This window comes from Culex pipiens, chromosome 1 (assembly GCF_016801865.2).
Source record: "Culex pipiens pallens isolate TS chromosome 1, TS_CPP_V2, whole genome shotgun sequence".
Classification (NCBI taxonomy): Eukaryota; Metazoa; Arthropoda; class Insecta; order Diptera; family Culicidae; genus Culex; species Culex pipiens.
In genome coordinates, this window is record NC_068937.1 from 88,924,511 (window position 1) to 88,948,929 (window position 24,419).

A 24,419-nucleotide genomic window follows, 5' to 3' on the forward strand; every position below is an offset into this window, starting at 1 on the left:
CAACAAATAGATGTACTTGGTACTTGGTTGCCTATGTTTTGATCGTCTGAAAATAAATCAATGAAACACTAGAAATAATCCCTATTTCATTGAATTTTAGAGCTGATTCACTAAACTGCACCATGGCTCATTGGTTTATCATCCTTCTACAACGTTCCGGCAATGCGCAAGAACCCAAGACAGAAGGTGTCGAAATTGGCGAAATTGGCACAACCAGTCGCTCGCTGCTCGCACGCTCACCTCAGTGACAGATTTTTATTATTTTTTCGCTCTGAATATTATCGTTATCATGTTAGATTTTTCGTTCGAGATAACTTCGATAACACAAAATGCTGATTTTTCGGTCCCGTAGAGGTGCTGCTCTCTATATTTAGGGATTTTATTGATTTTTAGCAAATTTTTTGGACCTGAGTTGAGTTTGACCGTCAGCCGCCCGCGCAGTTTGCGGTCAGATTTCGACACGAACGGGTTCCGCGGGGTTTTGTCCCGACGACGACGACGTCGACGGTGAAGAAAACTTCGATTCCGAGGCCCAGTGTGTTGTGATGTGCAACTAGTTGGGGAAATCCGGATCGGAACGGGTGGAAAATACGTCCAACGGTTTAGCAATCGGAGTGATTTCTCACGAGACAAGTTCGGAATCAAGTGCTGCGTCAACATGGGTCGGCTTACCGTACCGACGAGGCAGGATTCTGCTACTAAAGGTAGAAGGTTGAATCCGATTCAGGAGCAGATTTTGGCGGAAATTGGCTACCAGGGACCGGGCGATGGAGAGGATAGCAATGAAAATACAGTAGGTTTTCGAACAGAATTATCTAAAAATCAATCTAAATATGCATACCGTCAGTGGGAGTGACATTGGTTCTGGGGGTGAGATTAGGTCAAAGTTATTTTTTTTATGGAATTTACCATATCTCAGTTTTTTGTCAACTAAACTTTATTTTGTTTAAAGGTTTGTGTAGGAGACATCTTAAAATGATTTAGCTCAAAAAATCCTGTCATTTTGGCAGCTGTCTAAAGTTGAGGTACGTTTTTGGTCAAAAATTACCTCTCGAAAAATCAACTTTTTAATATTTTTGTTGGAATTGCTCGAAAGGTACCCAAATGTTTGAAAATCACCACTACAAACATTGTAGCATGTCAATACGATTCCCTCAAACAGGAAACACTTTAGGATGACTTATTTGTACCATATTTTTGTATTTGAGCATCATTTTGGTTTCATTTGATCCAATTGGGGTGAGATTGGGATAATTTTCAAACGATTGGCATTTATGGTAGAGTTCTTCAAATTCCACCATATTTTGGGAAAATGTTCGTAAACTATCTAAGAACAATGCTACGTAAAAAAATCTTTGTTATTTAAATTGTGTTTGTGAAATAACGAGAGGTGTATCGTTTTTGATGGTACTCTAAATTGTTATATTTATTAAACATATGAAATGAGTATGACTGACACTTAAATTTAAGACTTTGATTACAAGACAAAAGCTGTTAAGCTTGCTTTATTGGGGACCAAACTCAAGTCTAGCTGCAAACGGGTACTGTTTTGCAGTTGTAAATATTTACATCTAAAAAAAATCGCTCGCGTATAATGAGTTAGTAGCCCCAGCCCGTTAACGCTTAAATGCATTCGACATGGTGTGACACGTGACTAATATAATGGTTGCGGTGATTCCATTTGCAGTATCAAGCTTTATCTGGTGGCAGAATGTGATTAGCATTCTTTGGGATTTATAAACGGCACAATCTAGGTTTAATCTAGGTTTACTACAAGCAAGTCGTGGTTTTGACTGAAGTTTGTCAACTTTTTAAAATAGACACTGACTAATTTATTTTTGGCAATAGATGGTAGATTAAGAAGAATTTATTTAATCATTTTCTTTGCTTTTTTATGACTAACATATCTATCGCTAGAAAATTCTAGTTACATAAAAACCTCTTTTTACGCGGTGGCGTTACGCTTTTTATTTCGTATTTTTCTCTTAAACCATACAATATTTGAGCAAGCTTCAAAAAGCGTTTTGTAGATCTCAACAAAACCTACAAACAAGGGTCCTGATTTTCGGTTCATTGAACGGAAACCACTCACTCATCGCCTATCCATTCGTCGCCTATTCCAACCCGCTAGCATTCATGAGCGAATGATACTCGCAAGCAGCTAGCGAGTGGCCCGAACTGTTCACTCAGCGAACAAATACATCGTGAAAATATTTGTCTACTCCGTCGCTCGACGACACTCACACACTACCATGCTCAGCGAAGAGCCATTCTCACAAAATGCCAGCGCGGCAGTCTTTTTGTCTCCACGCCCTCAGTTTGCCATCAATTTGATTTTTTCTTGGTGGAAATTTCTTTTAATGGTGTCTATAATGTTATGAAATCAAAATAAATGCACAATTTAATTGATAACATTGAATTTAGGCAACCCAAATCAATGAGTATAACGCAGCGCATCAGAGAAAAAATGTGTTCAGTTCAGAGTGATCGGCGACGTTCGGCCTGCCTGAGCCGTTCGGAGACTGAGCCGATCAGAGAGAGAAGGAGAGTAGAAGAGAGAGTGTCCGGGAGCGAATGGTTTGAAAGTGACAAACGGTAGGAATTCATCAGGGCAGTATCGCGTCGCCTGCTATTTGTGCTCGCGAATGGAGTGGTTGATTTTGAGCAATCAGGACCCTTGCCTACAAATTGCTTTTGAAATATTGCAAAAATGTTGCGCCGTTCAAGGATAAATCGAAAAATTAGAAAAACGTAAAGTTTCACTGTATCAACAAAATGAAACAATATGAAGCTTTTGTAGAAAGTTGTTAAAACAATCAACACTGTTCATTCGAAAAAAATCCCTTTGGCAACTAGTCGAAATTGCAAAAAAAAAGTGTTTTCGCAGAAAAAACTAAATGCAAATTTATATTGTTGAAACTTAAATTATCTTCTGTTTTGAATCAATAAATCTATGTCGCAAACAGCATAAATTCATTTGCGTATGTTATTAACGCACTGAATCAACTAACGTAATTAGTTTCAGCGCCACGAGTATCGGCCACCTGACAAACAGGTTTTATGTAATTATCGACGTTATCAGCGTGTTAGAAGAGGAATTCTCTGATTAGGTTGCAAACTGTGATTAAATCATTTTGCGATTATTGTCAATGTCTACAGAATGTATTATAGCTCGGTATACTTATAGTTTCGGAATTGTTTGGAACGTAGTCCCAAAAACTAAAAATATAGAGTTTATTTTTCCAATCAAATATTTCATATTATTTTAGCTTTTTCTAAACATTCAAAAATTGCATATGCCTGAAGCTACTAGCGCCATGCAGTGTTGACTAGCAAAACTACTTCAATCGGGCTGGGGTGGACCAGGAAAACAGAGACTTAATTCTCACCAACTTAAACTTCTCTCTCTCAGATAAGAGCTTCGCGTGACATCATTGAAGAGAGAAAATCGTGTTTGTTATTGTGGCCTCAACTAGCTCAGCTGATGGCGACTCTGGGGCAGGAAAACTCCGCCGTCTTATTTCACTCTCAGTTAGTGGGCCGATGTCGATCGTTCGGACTCGCCGCTCGGTCTACCGAGGAGGTGACCGACTATGCATGAATGAACGGAGCACGTTGCGTTTGTTTGTTTCGCGGAAAATGCCGCGCCACATGCATCACTGGCCTTGACATTAACCCCGACAGTTCGGTAGCTGGTTGTGTTGGCTGAGGCGTTGCAAATCTTTATCCATTCTGTCTCGTAAGTTTGCATTTTAAATATTTTTTTTTTAATATTTCTGTATATCTGAAAATTAATTTGAGTCGGAAATCAAACTGCCATGTTACGATAAAAAAATGAAATTTGAACCCGAACCACGATAACGTTCGGAGACCGAGTCCACCCACTAGAACAAACGACACAATTATTTTAAGAGGGAGCACACGCCACCTCGCCACCGGTTTGTTATCGTAAGGGCATTAGCAGAGGCGCGTGCCCAGACGTTTAGATATTTTTTTGTCCAGACCTGGTGGTCTCCATTGAAGAAAAGGCAATTTATCGATAGGTCTGGAACAAAACACACAAAACAAAACCATAAACGTTTTAAGGAGTAAGACATTAAAGTGCGTTGCGGAAACAAACTTCGAACGTTGGTAACAACGGTACAAAGCTTGAACTAGGTTATGCCTTGTGACTGGCCTTATCGTAGGACGCATGATCGGATTAACAGTAACAGTTTGGACAGTACACAGTGATTAGTGGAACGTCGGTCTGTTTTATAGATCGGTTCGGCCATCGACCCGTTCTCAAGACGTCCGCATCAGCGTGACTTTGCAAAAGCATTCGACCGAGACTCTCAAATGTTTACAAACCCGAGCAGACGAAAATAACTTGGGATTAACATTTTTTGATATCATTTTATAGGCCAATAACACTTTATATTATTTATAACAGGATTTGTTATTCGTCTTCGAACAAATCTTTGTTATTATTTTTTGTTATTTTAACAACTAATCCGATCATCCCAATAACTGTTGGAGTTATTCTTCCATAACAAAAAATGTTATTCCAAAGTTGTTTTGGCTTTCAATCAATATCAGACCAATAACAAATTTTGTTATGATAACATAAACTGTTATTATACCCTTACGCAAAAATGGATGTTTCAAGAAGATTCCATAACACTATCAGTTATTTTAACAGTATTTGTTATTGAAATGGCATGAATTTTGTTATTACCGTCTGCCCGGGAATGGCAAATTGAATTTTATATTTTTTCTACTTTCTCGGAACATATAAATTTAGTCGAACTGCACATGTGCAGTGAGGTAGAAAGAGCTATTCTTTATGCCTTATGTTTATTAGAATTGACCAAATTTAAGAATTTACTCGGACCCCAAGGCTGTCTCATTGCTCCCCCTTTTTCCAGGCCAGAGGCATCAATGAGAAACTTCGTTTTTTCTTCGCTTAACTATTAAAAATCTGCGTTTTTTTTTTAACAATTTGTTGCCAATTCCAAGCAAATTTGGAGTATGTTATACGTTATACCTATTTATAAGTCGTTGCAAATTCGATTATCTATTTAACCAACTTTTCAGTTAGATAGAAATAGTTAAATCGACATCGATAATTTTACACCATTCTTTTATACAATGTTTTCTATAAAGAAATTCCGTCGATCCAAAGCATATTTCTTGTTACACGGAAAAAAGTAAACTCTCGAAATCATGAATAGTGTTCATGAATTTGAGAACCACGAAGGATGCACGTGGTTCTCAAATTCATGAACACTATTCACGATTACGGGAAATGATTTTTTTCTGTGTATAATTTTTCACAATGTTTCGATTTTATACTTTTGTTGTGTTTGTCTTCATAAATCGTATTTTAAGTATTAATTTTGTGTAAAACGCGTATATTGCGACATTCTGTTCTGTGATGACGGAGGCAACGATTTTGAGTCACGTGGAATTTCCGAAAAAAAAGTCGTACAAAAGTGTACTTTAACACAGTTTCCATCGACAAAAGCAAAACAAAACCACCGCCAAAGCAACTTTTTAGCCAGATTTTATCTCGCAAATATTGATTGTGAAACCATGTTAAGCACGGCCAAACAAATTTTCCGACTTCCTATCACAGCCAAACTTTGCTCGCAAGGACGTCATCGCGAGGGGAAGATACTTTAAGGCAGGTGTAATTGGAAGATCCATTTAGTTTCAATATTTGCGCCTCGATAACAGCAGTGCAGCAAAATGATCAGAATTTTTCGGCCCCAACGTAAAAGATGCCCCAATTGGCGGCAAAATTCTATAAAATAATTTTGCGAGTTCGAAGGCGGCTTAGTCGCTGGCAGGTGAGATCGGATTAATTGGTGGTAGCGGTCCTTCGGCGATCTTTGGGGGAACGTTGCCTCTTTGCTGTGGCCATGGTGCGCATGGATACCCTGAAGAAGGAACGCACCAGGCGTCCCCACCCGTCGCTTTGGGAGGGCAAATACTCCACCGTTGAGGTTAGTAATGAACGCCTGAGAGTGATCTTTTACGTTATATCTGAGCAACTGGTCGTAAAATGCGATGATCACTTTTGCGTGTGTGCCGACATCGGTACGTGGCTAATTTCCCCGTAGTAAATTGTACCAATTGAGGCAACTCTCGCTCACGTCTGGAAGAAAGGACAGGGTTCCTGAGTCCGGGGCCAGTTGGTCCCGTTCTCACATTTTGGCCCGGCATAGAGTGAAGATCGGCGAGATGTATGTTTTAACGAGCCAGAGTGGGATGACAACAGCCGCATTTGAGTAATTCGGTGAGCTTTCGTATGACGGAGTCGCTGAGCTTGTACGGGCCGTGAAAATGATTCAGTTCAGCGGGAACTATCTCCGAGAAGTGACGGTTCGTGATCGGTTTGAAGAAGTTGCGATATTTAGGAATTTTAAAAGATAATAATTGAGGTATCAATTGTGTGAAAATTGGTAGACAGCTTTTATTGCATTTTAGTTAGACAAATGGTTGGAATGTGTGATAAAGATTTGTGTAGTGTTTCACGAACCATTCATAGTCTTGGTCGTAGATGGTCCATAAGAAAATTTCCACTAAATTTTATGAATGTTTAACAATAATACTATTTTAAGATCAAAATCAATCCTTTAAAATGGAACGCTCGGTAGTTGGTCCACAAAAAGGCTTGAGTTTTTTTCATAAACTTTCGGAATAAATGTTATGATAAGATTTATTTTTGACAATTTGAGTGCTGAAGTGGTCTTGCAGCAAGTTTCACAAAAAAATACATTGCTCAACTATTAGCAAAGTGCAACGTTCCTCCTAACTGGACCATTATCTGATTTGCCTCAACTCGCACAGCTCTCGCGTTACCAATCTTAGATTGAAGTAAATTGCTCGAGATTAAATAAGTTCCTGTATGCCGTATTACTGTGGACCTGAACACATTCGCTCTTGGCAGTCTCGCATTGAAAGTTGGGTTTTTCGCGTACGAGATTCTTCAACGTAAGGAATACCACACTCTGGGCTGGAGCAGACTGAAATGGAGCTTCTTCTTCTTAATTGTGGAAGTGTGATCAATTAGACGGTGGACGGTGCACGTGTTTTGCAGTTTTTTCTAAGTGACTCACTTGTGAAACTTGGGGTTTAGTGTGCAAAATGTGGAAGAAAAACGGTGACGTCCAGAAGGACCGCGGCCGGGGAGGTCGCGGTGTTCCGCACGGTGACAGTCACCCGCGGTTGCGGGCCAACAGTAAGGATTACACCGAACGGATCTTCCACGATGAGGAGTTTGGCGAGGAAAACGTCGAACTGGTGGACGAGGAATGGGCCAGCTTCGAGCGTGTGTTAAGGTAATTCAGAGTTTTTTTTGTAGCATTAAAATGGAGAAAAAGTACTCAACTCTTCGACTACTCCTATATCAGAGATTTCCGAGAGCGTCGTCTGCTGGACGCATCCAGGGACAATCTTCCACAGAAGAAAAAGTCCCGCCGTAAGCGAGCTCAGGCATTTTACCCGATGCCCATGCCGAGCATGTCCGATACGGTAGACGCGGATAGCATTTCGACGATCAGCGACGACGAGGCGTACGATACGGACGAGGATGGCTACATTACGACCCTCGTAAGCGCGATATGAGTAGATTGTGCATGCAACGCTATTCTTCTAGAACATTGCATGTTTCCATCGTTTTAAGACTTAACCGCAGCTTGGCCAAGACTTTTGAATGCATGCCTCCTCAAGCAGCTAGTACCTGTTTAAGGACCATTCACAAACCGCGTAAATACTTTTGGAACCTGCAGTCAAAGCACACAATCCAAGGAGTGTTTAACTGCAAATCGTGTAACATGCCAGGTTTTGATGAATCTAGGCTAAATCGCGGTCACGAAGCCGGATTCTTTCTCTATACAGCCGCCATATTGGCCGCCATCTTGAATATCTCGCTTCCCTTGAGGAATCCGGCTTTGTGACAGCGATTTTTTTTTATTAATTCAATTCTTTATTTATACAAGTAGAATTCAGATTGAGGAGGGTTGATAATGTGTAGATCTGATTTGCCGTTGGACACAATAAATAAAACCCTTTTTCGATTACTTGCCTTAACACTTGACTACTTTTGAAAATAAGTTTATGTCCATTCCCACCTTTTTTTACATAATTTTACTATTTTTTCTACAAACTCTCAGTACCATAAACCAAGCACCAAGCCCGGTAGACGAACAAGAAGGCATTTTTTTGGTCCCAATTTTGTCATATCGGGAATCTTCGTGAAATTTCATATAATTTTAAGGTGTCAATAGTTTTGTAATCGTTTCTGCCGTGCTTCTAAATCAAAATTTAAGTGAGTGGCAATCAAGTCTAATTGTGTCAAGGTATTTCCACTCTTCTGTTTCTCGAGATCATCTTCCAGACAACTGGGTCAGTTTCCTTAAAGGAACGTCTGCTGAATATGACAAAGATCATACCTTCTTCAGCATCGACCATACGCTATCGAATGCGTATGTTTGAAGGGTTAAGTGAAAAATTAAGTTATCTTGCCTTTCGTTATGCTACGCATTCCGCGATGGCAATTGACGTCAGCGAGGTTCCACGGGTTGTGTGTCGACAAATCAATTTTAATCAATTCCATTTATCTTGACATAATATTGATACGCGCGGAAAGGGTCGCGTGACCGGTTTGATCTGATTCAGGGAAACGGAAAAAAAATATTCAAAAAATTCTCAACTGTTCTTTCAAGAGCCACGTTCAACCCAATCATTTTCAAGAGTAAATATGCACATGCAAATAACTCCACCGCTTAAGCCCCAAGGATAAATATTAATAGAACAACCGCCGGGTAGCGATGCAAACTCAATTAACTGATAAGAACAGTTTACGTATACGTACTCCACCTTCCCTCTTCGAACCGAGTTTTGGCGAAACCATCGCGAGAATGTAGTTAACGCTCTCTCGAGTACACAGAAAAAAATTGTGTAAATTTGGAAGCTTTAATTTTGGAAGGTTGAATATTACATCTTTTATGATATAATTTTACCTCAATTTAGACTGAAAAAGTGACATTACACCAGAAAAGTGGTAAAATTAAGCATTTCCAGACGTAAAATTACACCTTTTTTCTGACATAAAAGATGTACCCCTTCCCAGATGTAATATTACCATGATTTTTTTTTCTGTGTATCTTACAGCCGTTTTAATGAATTGACCGGAACCTCTCCTAACTTCGCTTTAAATCATCATCATCAATTTATGACCGTTTATTTCTTGCATCGTTCTCGATACAGTCAGTTTAACGAGCGATTCATAACTTTTACCACACTCGCTATACCGTCGTTTGGGGGGGCAATAAATCAATTGATCCGATGTATAGCACACTGCCCCGATGACATTGGCATTCAAACATTGTTTAGTTGAGCGACCGCGCGGCCGCGCTCTTCTCTGTGCGATTATTTTGAGCAAAGAGTGGCGAGAAAAGTTGTTCTCACGAGGTTTTTATGAATGAGCGGGATATCTAGCAAATTTTAGCTATCTTACGGTTGTATCTTTTCACAGACAAACGGATGGAAGAATCAGGCTCTAACACATCTGGCAGTATTTTGATCCCGATAATACGACACAAATGTTTGCTGAAAAATTGATACAATTTCTAACGTTTAATATGAGAATACTCTGTCAAAATTGTCAACATCAAGCATTTTTGGAATTGATTATAAAACGTTCGAGTTTGAATTAAGGCCGTTGCAAATATTTTTTGAAGTTTATGTCTCTCTACTCTGACCAATGTCGAGGGGGGTGGAGCGCAAAAAAATAAAAAATAAAGTATAAAAATTGAAATAACGAGCCATGGTTTCAACATTTTAATGAAAAAAGTGTTTTAAAAAGCATTACATACCCATCCTGTTGTTTTACAATCATTAGTTTCCAAAATATCTAAATATTGACGAATACAATTTTTATCGAGAAAAAAAAGTTTTTGCGGTGCTGTACATCGGAATTTCATAGTATTTTTAAACGAGCCCAAACATGCCAAATATGATCATCAATGCAGAAAAATGCATTTTGGAATGTTTTCATTCTTTTGCTTCCATTAAAATTTTGAAGTTTTTTCAAAACATATTTTTTTGCCCCCTGTTTTTCCAGACCAATTTTGGGGAGGGTGACATAAACTTTGAAAACAAATTTGCTTATTCAGGCAGACCCAAATTTATTGAAATCATTGTTTTTACAAAGTTTACTTCAACCTTTTCCAAAATACACAATATTTGTGAAATTAGTATTGACTTCTGAAATCACATAAAGTTCGACATCCCCTCGACCTTAGCCAGGCCTTGGAACTTAAACTTCTGGCAAAAATAGTTTTCAGTGGAAAAATGTAATAAAAATTTGCCCGCAAGCTTATGTCTGGAGTTTTTTTGAAAAGGTCCAATAAACCAAGTTTCCAGTTTTTGCTTTTTGGGTGTTTTTGAAACCGCCTTGAGTCAGGGGTATTAAAAAACACCCAAAAAGCAAAAATTGACAATTTGGTTTATTGGACCTTTTCAAAAAAAAAAAAAAAAAAACTGCAGATGTGAGTTTTAAATTTGGCATTTCATTTCAACAGTTTTGGGCACCCCTGCTGTACACCTACAAATTTCTGCGTGTTATAATACAAACAATGCAAAATTTAACAAAACCATGCCTTTTATTTTCTCAAGTGTCGATTGTCCCAATTTCGATTAACCGAAGGTTTAATAGAAAATTCAAAAAATAAAAACACGAGCAAAAAAAGTGTTTGTTGACTGTTCACATTCATTTATTTACTTCAAATTGTTTTACATTTTTGCATTGAATCGAATACATTTGGGTAAAAAAGAAAAAATCACTTTAACAACTAATCCTAACTTAAAACTAAAAAAAAGTAAATTCATTGAAATATTCAAAATCATTAGAACGAGTAAACTACGAACTGTATTTTAAGATAAATCCTCCAAGCGTTCTTACTTGTTCCGCACGAGTTTTGCAACCACGCAGTGTTGTTGTCATCTCGATGAAAATGTTCAGAAGTTCTTGTGGTGAAAACAGGTCACTACTGCCTTCATCCGTTGATGCTGGTTGGTTTTCCCTCGGTTGCTGACTGAAGCCTGGAGGTGTTGTATTCTCTGCAACTTTTTGCCGCTGATTCAACGGCAATGGCTGCAGATTTGGAACCACTCGAACAGATCCCGCTCCTGGTGACGCCAAAGCAGGAAAATCCACGTCCGTGAATGCTGGTGGTGTTTTGCGACGATTTGGTTGGTGCCTCGTCGTCGCTTGCTGCCGAATTTTCACAAACTCAGCTCGTTTTGGGCAGCTTCGATTCTTGGTCGAATGGTCGCCACCGCAATTGAAGCATTTGGCAAACAGTTCGAACACTGTGTCACTTCACGGTGCACTGGACGATAACGTTCCCAAGTCACGATGATGTTGAAAATTGCCCGAACTGCTTTCAGCTCAGACAGTGTTGTCGATCCTTTCTCGAGATGAACCAGGTACAGTTGATCACGATACTTGATGTCCTTGTTGTGTCTCGTCATCTTGAAGACTTCGATCACGTTCAACTTAAGAGTTTTGAGCTCTTCTTTCAGCACACTCACATCCATGTCGTACAGGCCACGGAGGACCTGTTTCATGGGGCGTTTACCTGGATCGTCATGGCTGTAGTATTCAATCTTGGTGTTGTTCAGGAAATCCCGAACGTAGTTGTAATCCTTTCTGGTAGGTAGCAGAATTTTGAGTCCATCAGCACACAAGCGAATGGAAGCTCGTAAAGCACCAGATTTGATAAATCCGGTCAGCCACTTTCGCACCGAATCCGATGACGATGTTTTCACAAAAAATGGGTGGCAACTTTTCCCGTCGTTCAAATTCTTCCTTCTCGCTCACGTCCACAGGGAGGGTAGCGAACTGGTTTCCAGACGAATTTTGAGCGTCCTTGCTCAAACTGCCTGGCTTTGCAGGTAGCGCTTCGGCATTCTTTAGCTTCTTCAAATCTGCCGATCCTGCTGGTGAGGACCGCCTCTTTTTCTTGCCGTGAGGCATTTTTTGCACTTTTTAGCACTTATTTGGTGTTGGAGGGACGCACGTCTGACTCGCTGCTCTGCTGATCGCAGACTGCATGTTTTCTATTTTTTATTTTCTTTTAATTTTTTTCCTTCTATTTGATGTTAAAATAAGATTCGAATTCTGCGACCCCATTTAAGTTAAATTTGAGCTATTGATTGCTCCGGGGCCAGGAGCACGGAGGGGTGGCGCCGGATACCCATATTTACACTTAGATTTTTAGAGCGCCCACCGTGTTATTCAAACCAGCAACCTCTGCATTGTGATTCTAGTGCGCAGTCCGATTGGTCCACACGGGCGGGACAGTTTGGCCTATCTCCAGGCTAAATTGCTTATTTGAGCTAATTCGCCATCGCCAATAATTGATTTCAGGGAGTAGCCCCGAGGAAGCCCGGATTTGGACAATTCCCTTGGCTTTCCCTCGAAATAATCATGCGCAATCATTTTTATAAATTTTTGTAGGTTAGTGTTTTCCAAATTGATTTTTTTTATGAGGACTTCGGATAACTTTCAAACTTTTATCGTTCTTCTAAGTCAAAATCACGATGAGAACAGATAATTATCTGTAACATTTTAGGTTTTAAGTAGGCCATAAAAGCCTATTTAGGCCGTATGAAGGTTTCCAGAACCATGATAAAACCTGTAAGTTTAAAAATGTTACTAGGGAAGCAAATTAAAGATTATTGTCTCATCGGTCAGTATGATCCCATACTATTTCATACGTATTTAATTTGAACTTTTTATTTTGCAGAAAAATCTAGAACCTATCAAAGTCGAAGTTTCCATGTCACCCCGGTTTATGGTATTTAATTTCTAAAATTATAATTTCTAAAAGATATTCAAATGTGAACGCATGGTCGCTTTCCTCCCGAACAACCACGCGTCTCCAGTTTCCACGAGCAGGTGCATCGTCAAGCTGGAAAATAAACAAATCTGTCTATGAATTACGATCGTTCAGATCAGTATTCAAACGGGTGATTCCGTCGGGAAAATGATGCCGTACTCACCGACTGTGTTGTTCGTGAGAGGGTGGCGTCTGTACGATGTATACACGAGGAAAATTGCCGTTCGGACGATGATGAGCTGTACTGCTCAGTTTCGACGGCGGAAAAGCCGCCCTCTCTCTCCCTCTCGCTCTCTGAGGTTTTAGTTCGTCGCGTGGAGATCGCTCGACGTCCAACAACAACGAGAGGGTAATTGTTTTTCGCAACCATGTGTACCACACCGGGAGCAACCCACCACCCATTCCCACCCTTTTCGTCTGTCCGTCAACGGTTTCTCGATGATGACGTTAATGTCAGGGGGATGACCATTAGGGTGACAGGTATAAGGTGGCAATTTTTGGAAGACATAAATTGAGAGAATTCAATGTTTAATGTGTGGATAATCTTTTTTCGAATGAGAGTTTTTCAAATGCAAATTTAACGTAAGATCGCCAAAGTTGTTTAGCAGGCAATTTCATACAAGTGTCTCGTCACCCTAATTACCAACCGCCACAATGAATGACCACCAGATGTTTGTGCGTGTGTGTTCAGTATCCCCATACACGCTAAATAGGGGAGTGGTGTTCATCAGAATTCAATGTCTTTGTCAGCGAGATAGAGCAAACAGGGTGGAAAACTGGCGGCGGTGGATTTTCCCCGCCGAAAAAAAAAGCTGACAGCTTTTCGCCAGCAGCCCAGTCGTTGGACGACGATCGTGTGGCGCGCGCGTTTTGATTGAGTGACCAGCACTCGGACCGGACGGTCGTGATCGGGATCGGGATACGTTTGGCGACTGCCTCCTTCCCCAGGAGGAAAATTTGTTCCGTAAGTCCGTCGGATGTAGGCTCGCTGGAGGTCAGCTGTTTGTTCGATTCGGTTCGGCAAAATCTCGATCGATCCAGTTTGAATGAGTGAAAGTGAAAATTTGCACAAATTATGAGCAATTGTCGTGGGAAAAGTGGCGGAAAAGTTGTTTCCTGCTCGGTTTGGGTGCAAAAAATTACGAGCGGATAGTGTGAAAAATGTAAAAATATATCAGCCAAGAATAAAAGAAAAGCGAGAATAGCACGGCTGCGGAGAGGAAAAGAGATAGCGTATGAAAATTTCATTGTTTTGCTGGGAATCTGTATCTTGGTGATAAGCTATCGATGGGTTTCTGGTGGTGGTTGTGTAAAATTTGTACTTAAACCGTTTGTCATAATCGTGCATCTTCGACACAGCGAAAATCGAAAGTGATTTCGTTCTTTAGCCAGTTGATTGACACTCGCCAAAGTACATACACTCAGTGGCATATTTTTTTTCTCTTAAGTCAAAATCTAGACTTTTTTTTATTAGGTCCTATAAACATATGAAAGACAATTGTTTATTGGTCCTTTAAAAAAACTCTAGAAATGTAAACCTTTTCTAACGTTAGAATTAGTTAATTGATATTTTGTTAAAAAACGACACGAAACACATAAAATAACAAAATAGATTTCACCTTTATTTTTACAAATTACTTCTTGAACTAAAACTAAGAATAAGCAAAGTTGCTGCGTACTTTAAAAAATATTTAAAAAGCTTTAGGTGCAGAATTGAGTTTCTCAATTCTTCACTAGAGCTGAAAAATCTGGCGTCTGGGTTTTTTTTAATTTTGAAGCATTTTACGTAAACCATAGTTTCATGAGTTGTTTCATGTGACATAAACAATGTATTGACAAATTACATTTTATGCCAATGTCTTCTTCGTGTGATCATGTCATTTTCAGAATGATGGAAACGCATGGTTCTTCATGTTTGTTGGTAGGTAACGACTTCCATCTTTCAAGCAAGTCGTGTATAGATGTATACTTTATGATTATTTTATTCATTTATTTTCTATGTGAGCTAAATTTGGGAGTTCATCATGCATAAATTAATAGTCAAGGAATTTCATTGAAAGCCAAGTCTTAATTATTTGACAATATTTTTAAGGTTTAATATGAAAACACTCGTATATATTTTGAATTTCTAAGCTTTAGATTTTTATGCAACTAAGTGTACACCACCTTTCGGCAGATTGTTCCTCCCCTCCCATCAAATTTCGATACACCTCGGCACCGGCATCGTTTGGCAGAGTGTGCCTTCCCTCGAAATAGGTGATGCAAAGTGATGACGACAATCGTATCCTTAGTTCATGCGCCAACGAATTTGCGCTCGGAAGCCGCGGGAAAACGATTTTTCCTGGCAGTGGCCGTGATTTTTCGCACTGTTTGATGCCCCGACGACACTGCGGCTAGTGTGTGTGTGCTTGTGTGTTTTTAATAGCGGAAAGTGTGACCACCAAACATTAAACCAAGAAAGAAGTAACACACGAAAAAAAATCCCAAATTGCGAGCCGCTCAAGCCGGGAGGCCACCCAAAGACTCACGGGAGGAAGGAAAAAAAAAACGATGCTAAACTGCTGGGCAGTAAATTAAGCTGAAAAGTAGCGACAAAAGTATGACATAGTGGCTGTTGCCCGCGAAAAAGGAAGGCACCTGTGTGTGAAGACGAGAGAAAGTTCTTGGCATATTCCGATCGGCTAGTGTTTATGTGAGTTGGCACCGACAAGTGTTACAAGTTCAGCAGCCGAGATTATTGGCGTGCGGCTACGTTGTAGTGTCTATCTCTCTCTAGTGGCTTAACGCATCCTGTGCAGCGGCATTCTAACTAAAATTACGTTTTTGTACTCTCTATCCTGTGCTAAACTGTACATAATTAGTGTTTACTGTACTAACTATTTAGAGAAGAAGATGAATTAAAAAAAAGACAATTTTCTGTTCGTGTGATTAACATTTCTCTTATGTTAGTATAGATAAATGGATTACTAAAGCGCTTAGAACATGGTTCAGGGTACTAGAGGGTCTAAGGGTGTAATGTTGTTTTAGATTTGGCTGAAGGTCAACCACAATTACCGTTATCTATTATTCCATACACCCAAACGGCGGTCGCATGATTGTGATGCATGGCGGCATGAAAGTATATCAGAATCTGCATGAAAACTGTCCTCATGCATTTTTTGCGATATAGGGGTATGACATTTTTGCCCGTTACCGACAATTATCGACATTACCGACGGCCCTTAACAGAACGAGGATCGAACCACCAACTTCTTGGTTATTGATCCGACACGATACCACTGCGCCATGGACGCTTGATGAAATGTGAGTGAAAGAGCTCCAACATATTCTTCTCTTTGGAGTGTTGCTCGGGGACGGTCCAGCATTATATGTGTTGGTGAGAACTGCAGATCGCTGACATGTTTACACGCGGGCAAAAATGACCTACGGGCTTGTTGCAAAAAATGTTATAAAATGTGACATTTTCTGCAGTAAATCCACTGTTGCAGATTTTGAAAAAATATTTTTCATTTGGGTATACGAGTGCCGCTTTTGCCAGAGTTTGGGAAGTTACTGGTTATAAATACTGGCGTACTTTTCAAAAGTTTCATGGGAAACCCATGACGCAAACTGACGTTGTTAAACACAACAAACCCTACAAGATGCTTTAAACCGATATTGGAAATTCGCTTCCGTTTTCCGGATATCGCAATACGCACTTGAGAATTAAATCAATTTCTTATCAAAGTGATCGTGCTACCTTGTGACACGTCATACAAATTGATTGGAAAATGTTGAAAAAAAAAATTATAAAAGCAACCCTTTCTATTTTCTGAAAATATTCGGTTAAACTATTGATTTATGCTTATTTTAGTTTTCTTTTTTTGGTTACATTATTTAATGGTGTGTCAGCTGGTGTAATCAAATAAGTTGAAACATACAAAGAGTTTGACTCCATTTTTTTTATTTTGAAAATATTTACCATCAAACTTTAAAAATCAATTTTCTCGAAAAGTAATAAATGGTCGTTGTTACGAGATAGCACACAACAGGAGATGTATTAACAAAAATGGATGAAAGAGAGTACATTTTTCATACAGTTTTGAACACAACCATTCACAACTCCTAAATTTTCTTTGAAAAAATAATATTGGACATGATTACGAGGACCTTCTAGTTTATGTTTTCCTATAATTAATTATGCTCAACAAAATTGTTGAGCAGTGTAATAGTAGATGGCCGTTGCCATAAGTGGTTAATCTGTAAATCTGCAAAAATGTTAGAGGTTGGTATGAGCACACACTTAAACTCGTTTAACTAGTTCTGTGTGCATGACAAAGGTCGATTTCATAAAAGTTTGTTTTTTTTTTTTGTTTATCATATAAAAAATGTTAGTTTTGATTTTTGTATTAAAAAAAAGCATTTTTTTTAAATCGGGCTTTATCATGCACGCGAGAAATGTCCTGAGAGTCTTTACCCAAAATTTCAGCCAATTTGGTCCGTCCCATCTCAAGATATCGTGGCGTAACTCTGTGTTTAAAAAAAAACGCTCACAAAGTTTGACAGCTCGCTATGCGCATGGCAATTTTTTTTTAATAATAATAATAATTTCAAGCCTAAATCGTCTCTTACTCAGTTTATTCATGACATATTTTCATGAAACATTCAAGAGTGATTGAAAAACGTCTTTTTATCAGATTAAATAAAATTTCTGTAAAATAAAATTTTGTGATTTTCTACATGTATGCAAAACCTTAAATATAGATTAGCATTTTAACGTTTCATTAATCCTTGTTAGAATTTAAATAAATTTCACAAAGATTTGAAAATGGGATAGCTACTTTACGTTTTCTGCGTTTTTTAAGCTTCATATGGTCTATCATAGTTATTTTAATCTCTCTGTTTCAGATATTTTTACTCAAATTATAAAATCTGAAACAACACAAGAGAATGTTATGACATGACATGTTAAAAACAATTGAATGTATGAAATTGCAATTTTATTACATGTTGATTTACTGTTTACGCTGTATACCGTAAAACGGGGTGACTTTGATAGCCGGGGTGACTTTGATAGGTTTGCGATTTTTCCGCAAAATGAAGAGTACAATTAAAAAATACGTAAGGAATGGTTTAGAAACATACTGACCGTGGTAGAGAAGTGTTCAAAGTACCTCAAGAAGAACATTTCATAAAATTTTGACAAGTTTAAAAAGTTAGTTAACTATAGTTAAGAAAATGTTGATGAATGTCATTTTTTTAAACTTCTCAAAGTGTCATGATTTTCTCAATGAACATGATTTTTAATCGGAAAACGGATTGAATTTCCGGATTCTTTGGACAATTTTCCACTAGGAGAAGGTTAAAAAAGTTTGTAAAAAATAAATAATATATGTTTTTGAAACACAATTATAAAAACTCTTTAAATTTATAGGCAATTTCAGTTGAACAAATTTCATGTAAAATGTGAAAACTTGTGATTCGTGCTTCGAATTCAGTATAAAATGCAATATAAATCGATAATTTTATAAACAAAACTAGTTTTAACAAATTTCAGGCAAAATTCCGACTTTTTAACAATTTTACCTTAAATTTATATGTATTTTGCTTAAAAGCTTATACACTTAGTTAACTAAATATAAACATTGATTTTTTTTCTTAAATACTATATCAGCTACTTTAGTGAAGTTTGAACATCTTAAATATGATTTTAATAAGAAAAACTATGACTATCAAAGTCACCCCGGAATTCAAACTAAGAATTTTTAACATAACTATTTTTCTAAACACTATTGAAAAACTTTTTTTCCGAAATAGTGCATGGACTTTGTGTGGCCTACCCCAGTACATGTTTTAAAAATAATAATCTTGAGAATAATCTTACCTGTTGGAAAATATTCTAAAAACAAATTGAAATCCTATCAAAGTCACCCCGGTTTACGGTACTTGTATTATCAATTATTTGCATTAGCCAGGATCAAAATAAAAATAAAAAAAGTTGCTCAAATCAAAATGTTCGTCACTTTTTAGTTTGAATTTTTCCAACCATCAGGGTACGAAGTGATCAATCACCGGGGGTTGAGTGTATAACATTGTAGTTTCGAGCTTACTGGCGCCCTGTAAAGTGGCCAACAAATTCGGCCTATGTGTCCCGATTTTCCCCAGATGATGGTAACTTATAGATAATGGTTACCTGACACATACATTTTGAAAAGAGAAAAATATTTGCTAATTAAAGTACAAAGTTTCTTGGTCTCGTAAATCAAAAGCGCTCAAAATTCTTTCCATTCCACAACACTTAGAGACCCAATTTTAACCGCCAAATGTTTCAAACGATCCTCGGCGTGGACAGTGTAACGATGAAAAGACTCGACTGGCAAAGGCCAACCCAACCTAGAACAGACTGGCTCGGATCCGCGCAAGTGTGAAACGCAAAAACAAAAACAAGACCCGTCCATCCAAGGGAGCAAATGCACTACCACATTGAGGATGAGTACGAACGCGACTACTCCTTCGAGCCGGAAATAATTTTAAGACGCAAGGATTCGCTGAGCATTCAACGGGAGCACTACCAGCACCGGAAGCAACTGAAGCGCCGGAAACAGTTCAAACAGAGCCAGATCGTGGCGATCGCTCGGTTACCGGTTATCCGGCGGCTGTCGTCTAGTCCCGCCGAGGGTGGTCCCATGGCACAGTGTTCCGGGACGGCGGAAGCCGGTGGGTCGTTTCAGTTACCGACCCCGGCGTCGCCAACTGACCAGTCCGACGATCTGGACTCGGACGACAAAGCGGAAATCCAGCGCAGTCCTGTCGAGGTAGAGCTGGAAGAATTCTACTATGTAAGTCCGTCCGTTTTGATGGCGTCACCTCGTGGGCTTTCGTTAAGTTTTGCTGGAGTTTTAATTGCTTTTTCTGGATTTTACTTTTTTTTCCTTCAACAGTGGTGAACCCAAACTTGAAATTGCTGACCCAACTGTTGATTTACCAGCTGTGACGGAAATGTACACAACATCCGACACTACATCAACGAAATTGGCATCGCTTCCGTTATTTTCTGAATCATTTCATTGTTTGTTTATTCAAAGTTTGCCAAACAGCTAAATTTTTTATCACTGTGTGAAAGTTATAGGGGAAAAGTGCTAATTTATGACACTATTTAAATTAATCCATGTCTACAAAATTCAATGGATAGTCAGTCCACGGCGAAAATTACTGTTTTCTTATTTATGTAGTTTATTTTTTGTTGATAATTTTCATCTTTTATCCAAATTCAGAAAATAAATAGATAAAGTTAGTTGTTCTGAAATCATTCCGTAAGCGCCTATTCTACAAAATGATGCAATTGTATCTTTTTCTTTGGTTTTCATGAAAAAGTCTGAAATAACATTTTATAATCGTTGTTTTCTGAATTATACGAAAAAATAGCACAAAGTTTTCAAAACTTTGTAAATAAAAACCGAAAAAATCCAGAGTGTTTTTTGAATAGGTCCTATAAACATATGAAAAATAATAGTTTATTGGACCTTTAAAAAAACTCTAGGAATGTTTTTGAAAACTATTTTTTTAAGATTTTGTAACCAGACTGCGCTTTTCCAATACAAATATCCCAAACCTGAAATTCTCAAAGTAAGTTTATGCAACTCAATTGTGAAACTTCTTACTTTTCCTTTCATTCTCGAATGACAAAACGGCCTAAAAGTTTTACTTCTCAGTACTCAAATGTTTGAGTTTTGTTTTTTATTTGGAGGTGGGGAAAAGCCCCTTTGAGCAGTGTTAGAGGACGCTCTCTCAGAGAGGCATAAAACCACCTCATCTTAGTGCATCAACAAATTTACAAACTCCAATGATACAATACGAGCATACTTAAATCCAACAATAATAGGTGCTATATAGTTGAACTTTATATCATTTTGATTTGAACGTTGAAATGACTAAACACATGGATGTTTGACATGGAAAATCCCATTCAAAGGGTGTTGTAAAGAATGTTGTAATGCAACTCGTTGCTAAACCTGATTTTTTCAGCACTCGCTAAAGCTAAAGCTTTACAATTTGATCCCGAAAAGATATTAGCGATTTTAAGGCTCAGACTCAGAATAGACTACACCCCCTAGAATTTTCCCACGATCATGAAAAATATACTTGCCAGACTTTTCACGCTTTCTTTCCGTCTAATCTGTTTTTAAGGTCGCCGTCTGTGCGACCCATCAGACGGGAACACACAGCACAGCACTTTTTTACACAAACAAACAAAAAAGAAAATCAGACAACCGTTTAGCCGCAATGTGTTTTTCTTTCACGATTTTCTCGATACATTTGTGAAGCCCCCCAACCCTCCCCTCCTCATTTACCCTTTTTGTGGTTGTTGTGTATTGTTTTTGGTTCGCTTTGCTTCGTTTCTTGCGAGTGACTTTTTAATGAATTCTCGACGCACTCAAACACATTCGCAAAATTTGGTTTGCGTTGTTTTCCCAGTTTGTTTTTTACTCTTTCTGAAGCATTTTTACTCTGCACATCAAACACACACACGCACACATTTCTTCAAACATAACTGAAGGAGAGTGCTTTTATTTATAATTATACACTAAACACGTTTAGTGACCAGTATACGATCACTACAATATCCTTGACAATGACGCTGACTGTCGTCCCAACTCAGCCGTAATTATCATTGTGTTTTAGGGGCGAAGGTCAGTTTTTCCTGGTGGGCTGCAGGTGGTGGGATTGGGGCAGCCAGGGCGTGTGGTTATTTTTGATTATTGTTTACTGAAAAGTTGATGAACACATGTGTTACATGACAGGATATACGGGCGTGGTGCTAACTCATCGGACTGTTGTTTATTTAGCAATTTGTACCCTGCTCTTCTAAAATTTTAACAATGACTTGATTATTGGAAATTCTTTATTTGGTTTTGATAGAATTTTTGGTATTCGGGGAGTGAAAGTGATTACATATTCACAGAGAAAAATGAATTCCCGAAATCGTGAATTGTGTTCATGAATTTAAGAACCACGAATGAATTTATTTATGCGTATGGTTCCTTTGCACTATAAATGAACGAACAACATTTCTTCCTAATTTTAATCTTCTTCAATCAGTGATTCGTGATTTTTCAATCTCCATATGACATCCTGCCAGTTCGGGGAAGGCTTCTGCCCGGAAGCCACCCACTGGCTACGGCACTGATACGGTAATATTCGTGAACACAATTCACGATTTCAGGAATTGACTTTTTTCCGTCCTGATTCTTCATATAATCCATGTGAGAATGAAGTGAGAATGTGAAGAAAAAATGTCGGTCGTTGTTAGCGACTCTAACTTCAATTCACATTTTACTTTTCATGTTCATTTAATGAACTTTTTTATCAAACATCACTAAATCTGCAGAGTAAATGTCAAAGCTTGTAACGATGAAGAGAAAATTACAGTATGTATTTTCAGCAATCCCCACGCAAACGGCATGATTCGAAAAAAAAAGTTCTCCGATCGGGCTCAAAATTTTTCTGGGAGTTCCTTGGCCAAAATAATTAGACCCGTATTTTTTTGTTTGGCCATTAGGGTGACCTACGCCGTGTTAGGGTGGTCGATTTTCTCACAAACCAGTTTTTCCAAAAAATCAAATCTCTGCGCCATTTAATCCGATTTTAGCTGTCTTAGACGCAAAAGAAAGGTGATTAGTTTGGCTATTTGGGAAAAATAGTAAGAAGTTTCAAAAATCTAGCTTAACATTTGAAAAGGTCGTATGAAAACTTAAAATGCTGTTTTGAAGGTCTCGGGACCAAAGAGCCTATGTCTGAAAATATTTTTACCTGATTCCTCGGAAAATTTTACATAACATATCAAAAAATGGTGAAGTTATGTTTTCAATTTTCTGAGATACGATTTAAAAAAAAAAACTGGGTTTTTCGACGCGCCACGCGCAAAAATGGAAAAATGACGAAAACGGCAAAAAAATGTTTTTTTTTCACTAAAACTGCGATAACTTGAAAATTTCAGCGATGACCTATACATGTTAGGGTACCAAAAGTTGCGTATTTTAATTAAAAAATTTTGGTACCCTAACATGTATAGGTCATCGCTGAAATTTTCAAGTTATCGCAGTTTTAGTGAGAGTCGTTTTTTGCCGTTTTCGTCATTTTCCCATTTTTGCGCGTGGCGCGTCGAAAAACCCAGTTTTTATTTTTTTTAAATCGTATCTCAGAAAATTGAAAACATAACTTCACCATTGCTATGTAAAATTTTCCGAGGAATCAGGTAAAAATATTTTCAGACATAGGCTCTTTGGTCCCGAGACCTTCAAAACAGCATTTTAAGTTTTCATACGACCTTTTCAAATGTTAAGCTAGATTTTTGAAACTTTTTACTATTTTTCTTAAAAAGCCAAACTAATCACCTTTCTTTTGCGTTGAGACAGCTAAAATCAGATTAAATGGCGCGGAGATATGGTTTTTTGAAAAAAGTGGTTTTTGCGAAAATCGACGAAAACGGCAATTTTTCGGACCACCAGGGTTGTTAAAATATCAAAATATCAGCTCTCAGCAACTACAATTATCCCGCCTGAATATTCATGCCTCAAATTCAACTGCTCTTTTCTCCTTATTAAAACTCTCAGCGCCGAACATAGCCGAACACGTTCCCATGTTTACACACTCGCGATTGACAATTTCCTTTTCTCTCTCATTCCCGCTTCCACGATCATCCTACCGCAACAGCGTTTAACCACAAAAGCCGCCACAAAACCAATTTCACAAACGAAGTTTTACGGGACGTCATGCGTGGTCGGCTCCTAATCGCCATCTCGCGTTCTCTCATTGCAGTTTTCGGAGAAATTGAGAGACTCAGCGGTGAGAGCGCATAGTCGAGGAAAAGGGAAGGAGTGATAGAGAGAGAATGCTATCGCTGGGAATCACGAGACACAAGAAGAGATCTCACAAGCTATAGTGATGGTCGCTATACTCTCGGATGTTTTTGGTGCAGAGATAATCAATTGATAGCTTTTCTATCACTCATTTGCAACACTGCGGACCACCCTAACACGGCGTAGGTCACCCTAATGGCCAAACAAAAAAATACGGGTCTGATTATTTTGGCCAAGGAATTCCCAGAAAAATTTTGAGCCCGATCGGAGAACTTTTTTTCGAATCATGCTGTTTTCGTGGGGAATTGCTGTTTTTATTTATTTATCATAGTAGTGTAAAGGCTGAAAAAAGAGTTTCAAGTTTGACAAAAATCTAAATCATTCTAGAGCATGTTTGGGGTCATATTTAACCTCGACAATTGAAAACAAGATTTTAATAAAATTCTGCTGTGCAATAATGCAAAAAATATTATTTTCGTAACATTTGTTTTACAAAACATTGAAATTTTGGATACTAATGATTGTAAAACAACTGGACTGGTCTATTATGCATTTTAACATTTTTTTCATTCTTATTTTGAAACTATGGCTTGCTATTTAAAATTATATATTTTGTTTTGCACTTTCCTCTGACTTTGGTCAAAGTCAAGGGACATAAACTTCACATTTTAAGGATATCGTTGTAGGG

The 24,419-nt window shown here is 38.3% G+C and overlaps 1 protein-coding gene across 15 annotated transcripts in view; it reads left to right on the forward strand.

The window, feature by feature from the left end:
* The window catches only part of LOC120427887 (chloride channel protein 2), a 71,755-nt gene that overhangs the window by 33,231 nt on the left and 14,105 nt on the right, over window positions 1-24,419 (forward strand). For 3 of the 15 annotated variants that reach the window (XR_005606990.2, XM_039592820.2, XM_039592821.2), the window contains exons 1-2: window positions 6,709-7,325; window positions 7,398-7,596. The exons of 3 other annotated variants lie outside the window; for them this stretch is intronic. Coding sequence is in view for 2 of the 12 variants with exons in the window: in XM_039592820.2 (XP_039448754.1) it covers window positions 7,132-7,325; window positions 7,398-7,596 (393 nt within the window). In the remaining 10 variants the exon portion in view is untranslated. Of the gene's footprint in view, window positions 1-566; window positions 794-5,855; window positions 5,988-6,708; window positions 7,326-7,397; window positions 7,597-13,754; window positions 13,858-15,102; window positions 15,586-19,174; window positions 19,712-24,419 lie in introns of those variants that run through there. 9 more of the 15 variants (XR_005606997.2, XR_005606995.2, XR_005606991.2 and 6 more) reach the window with 8 other exon arrangements.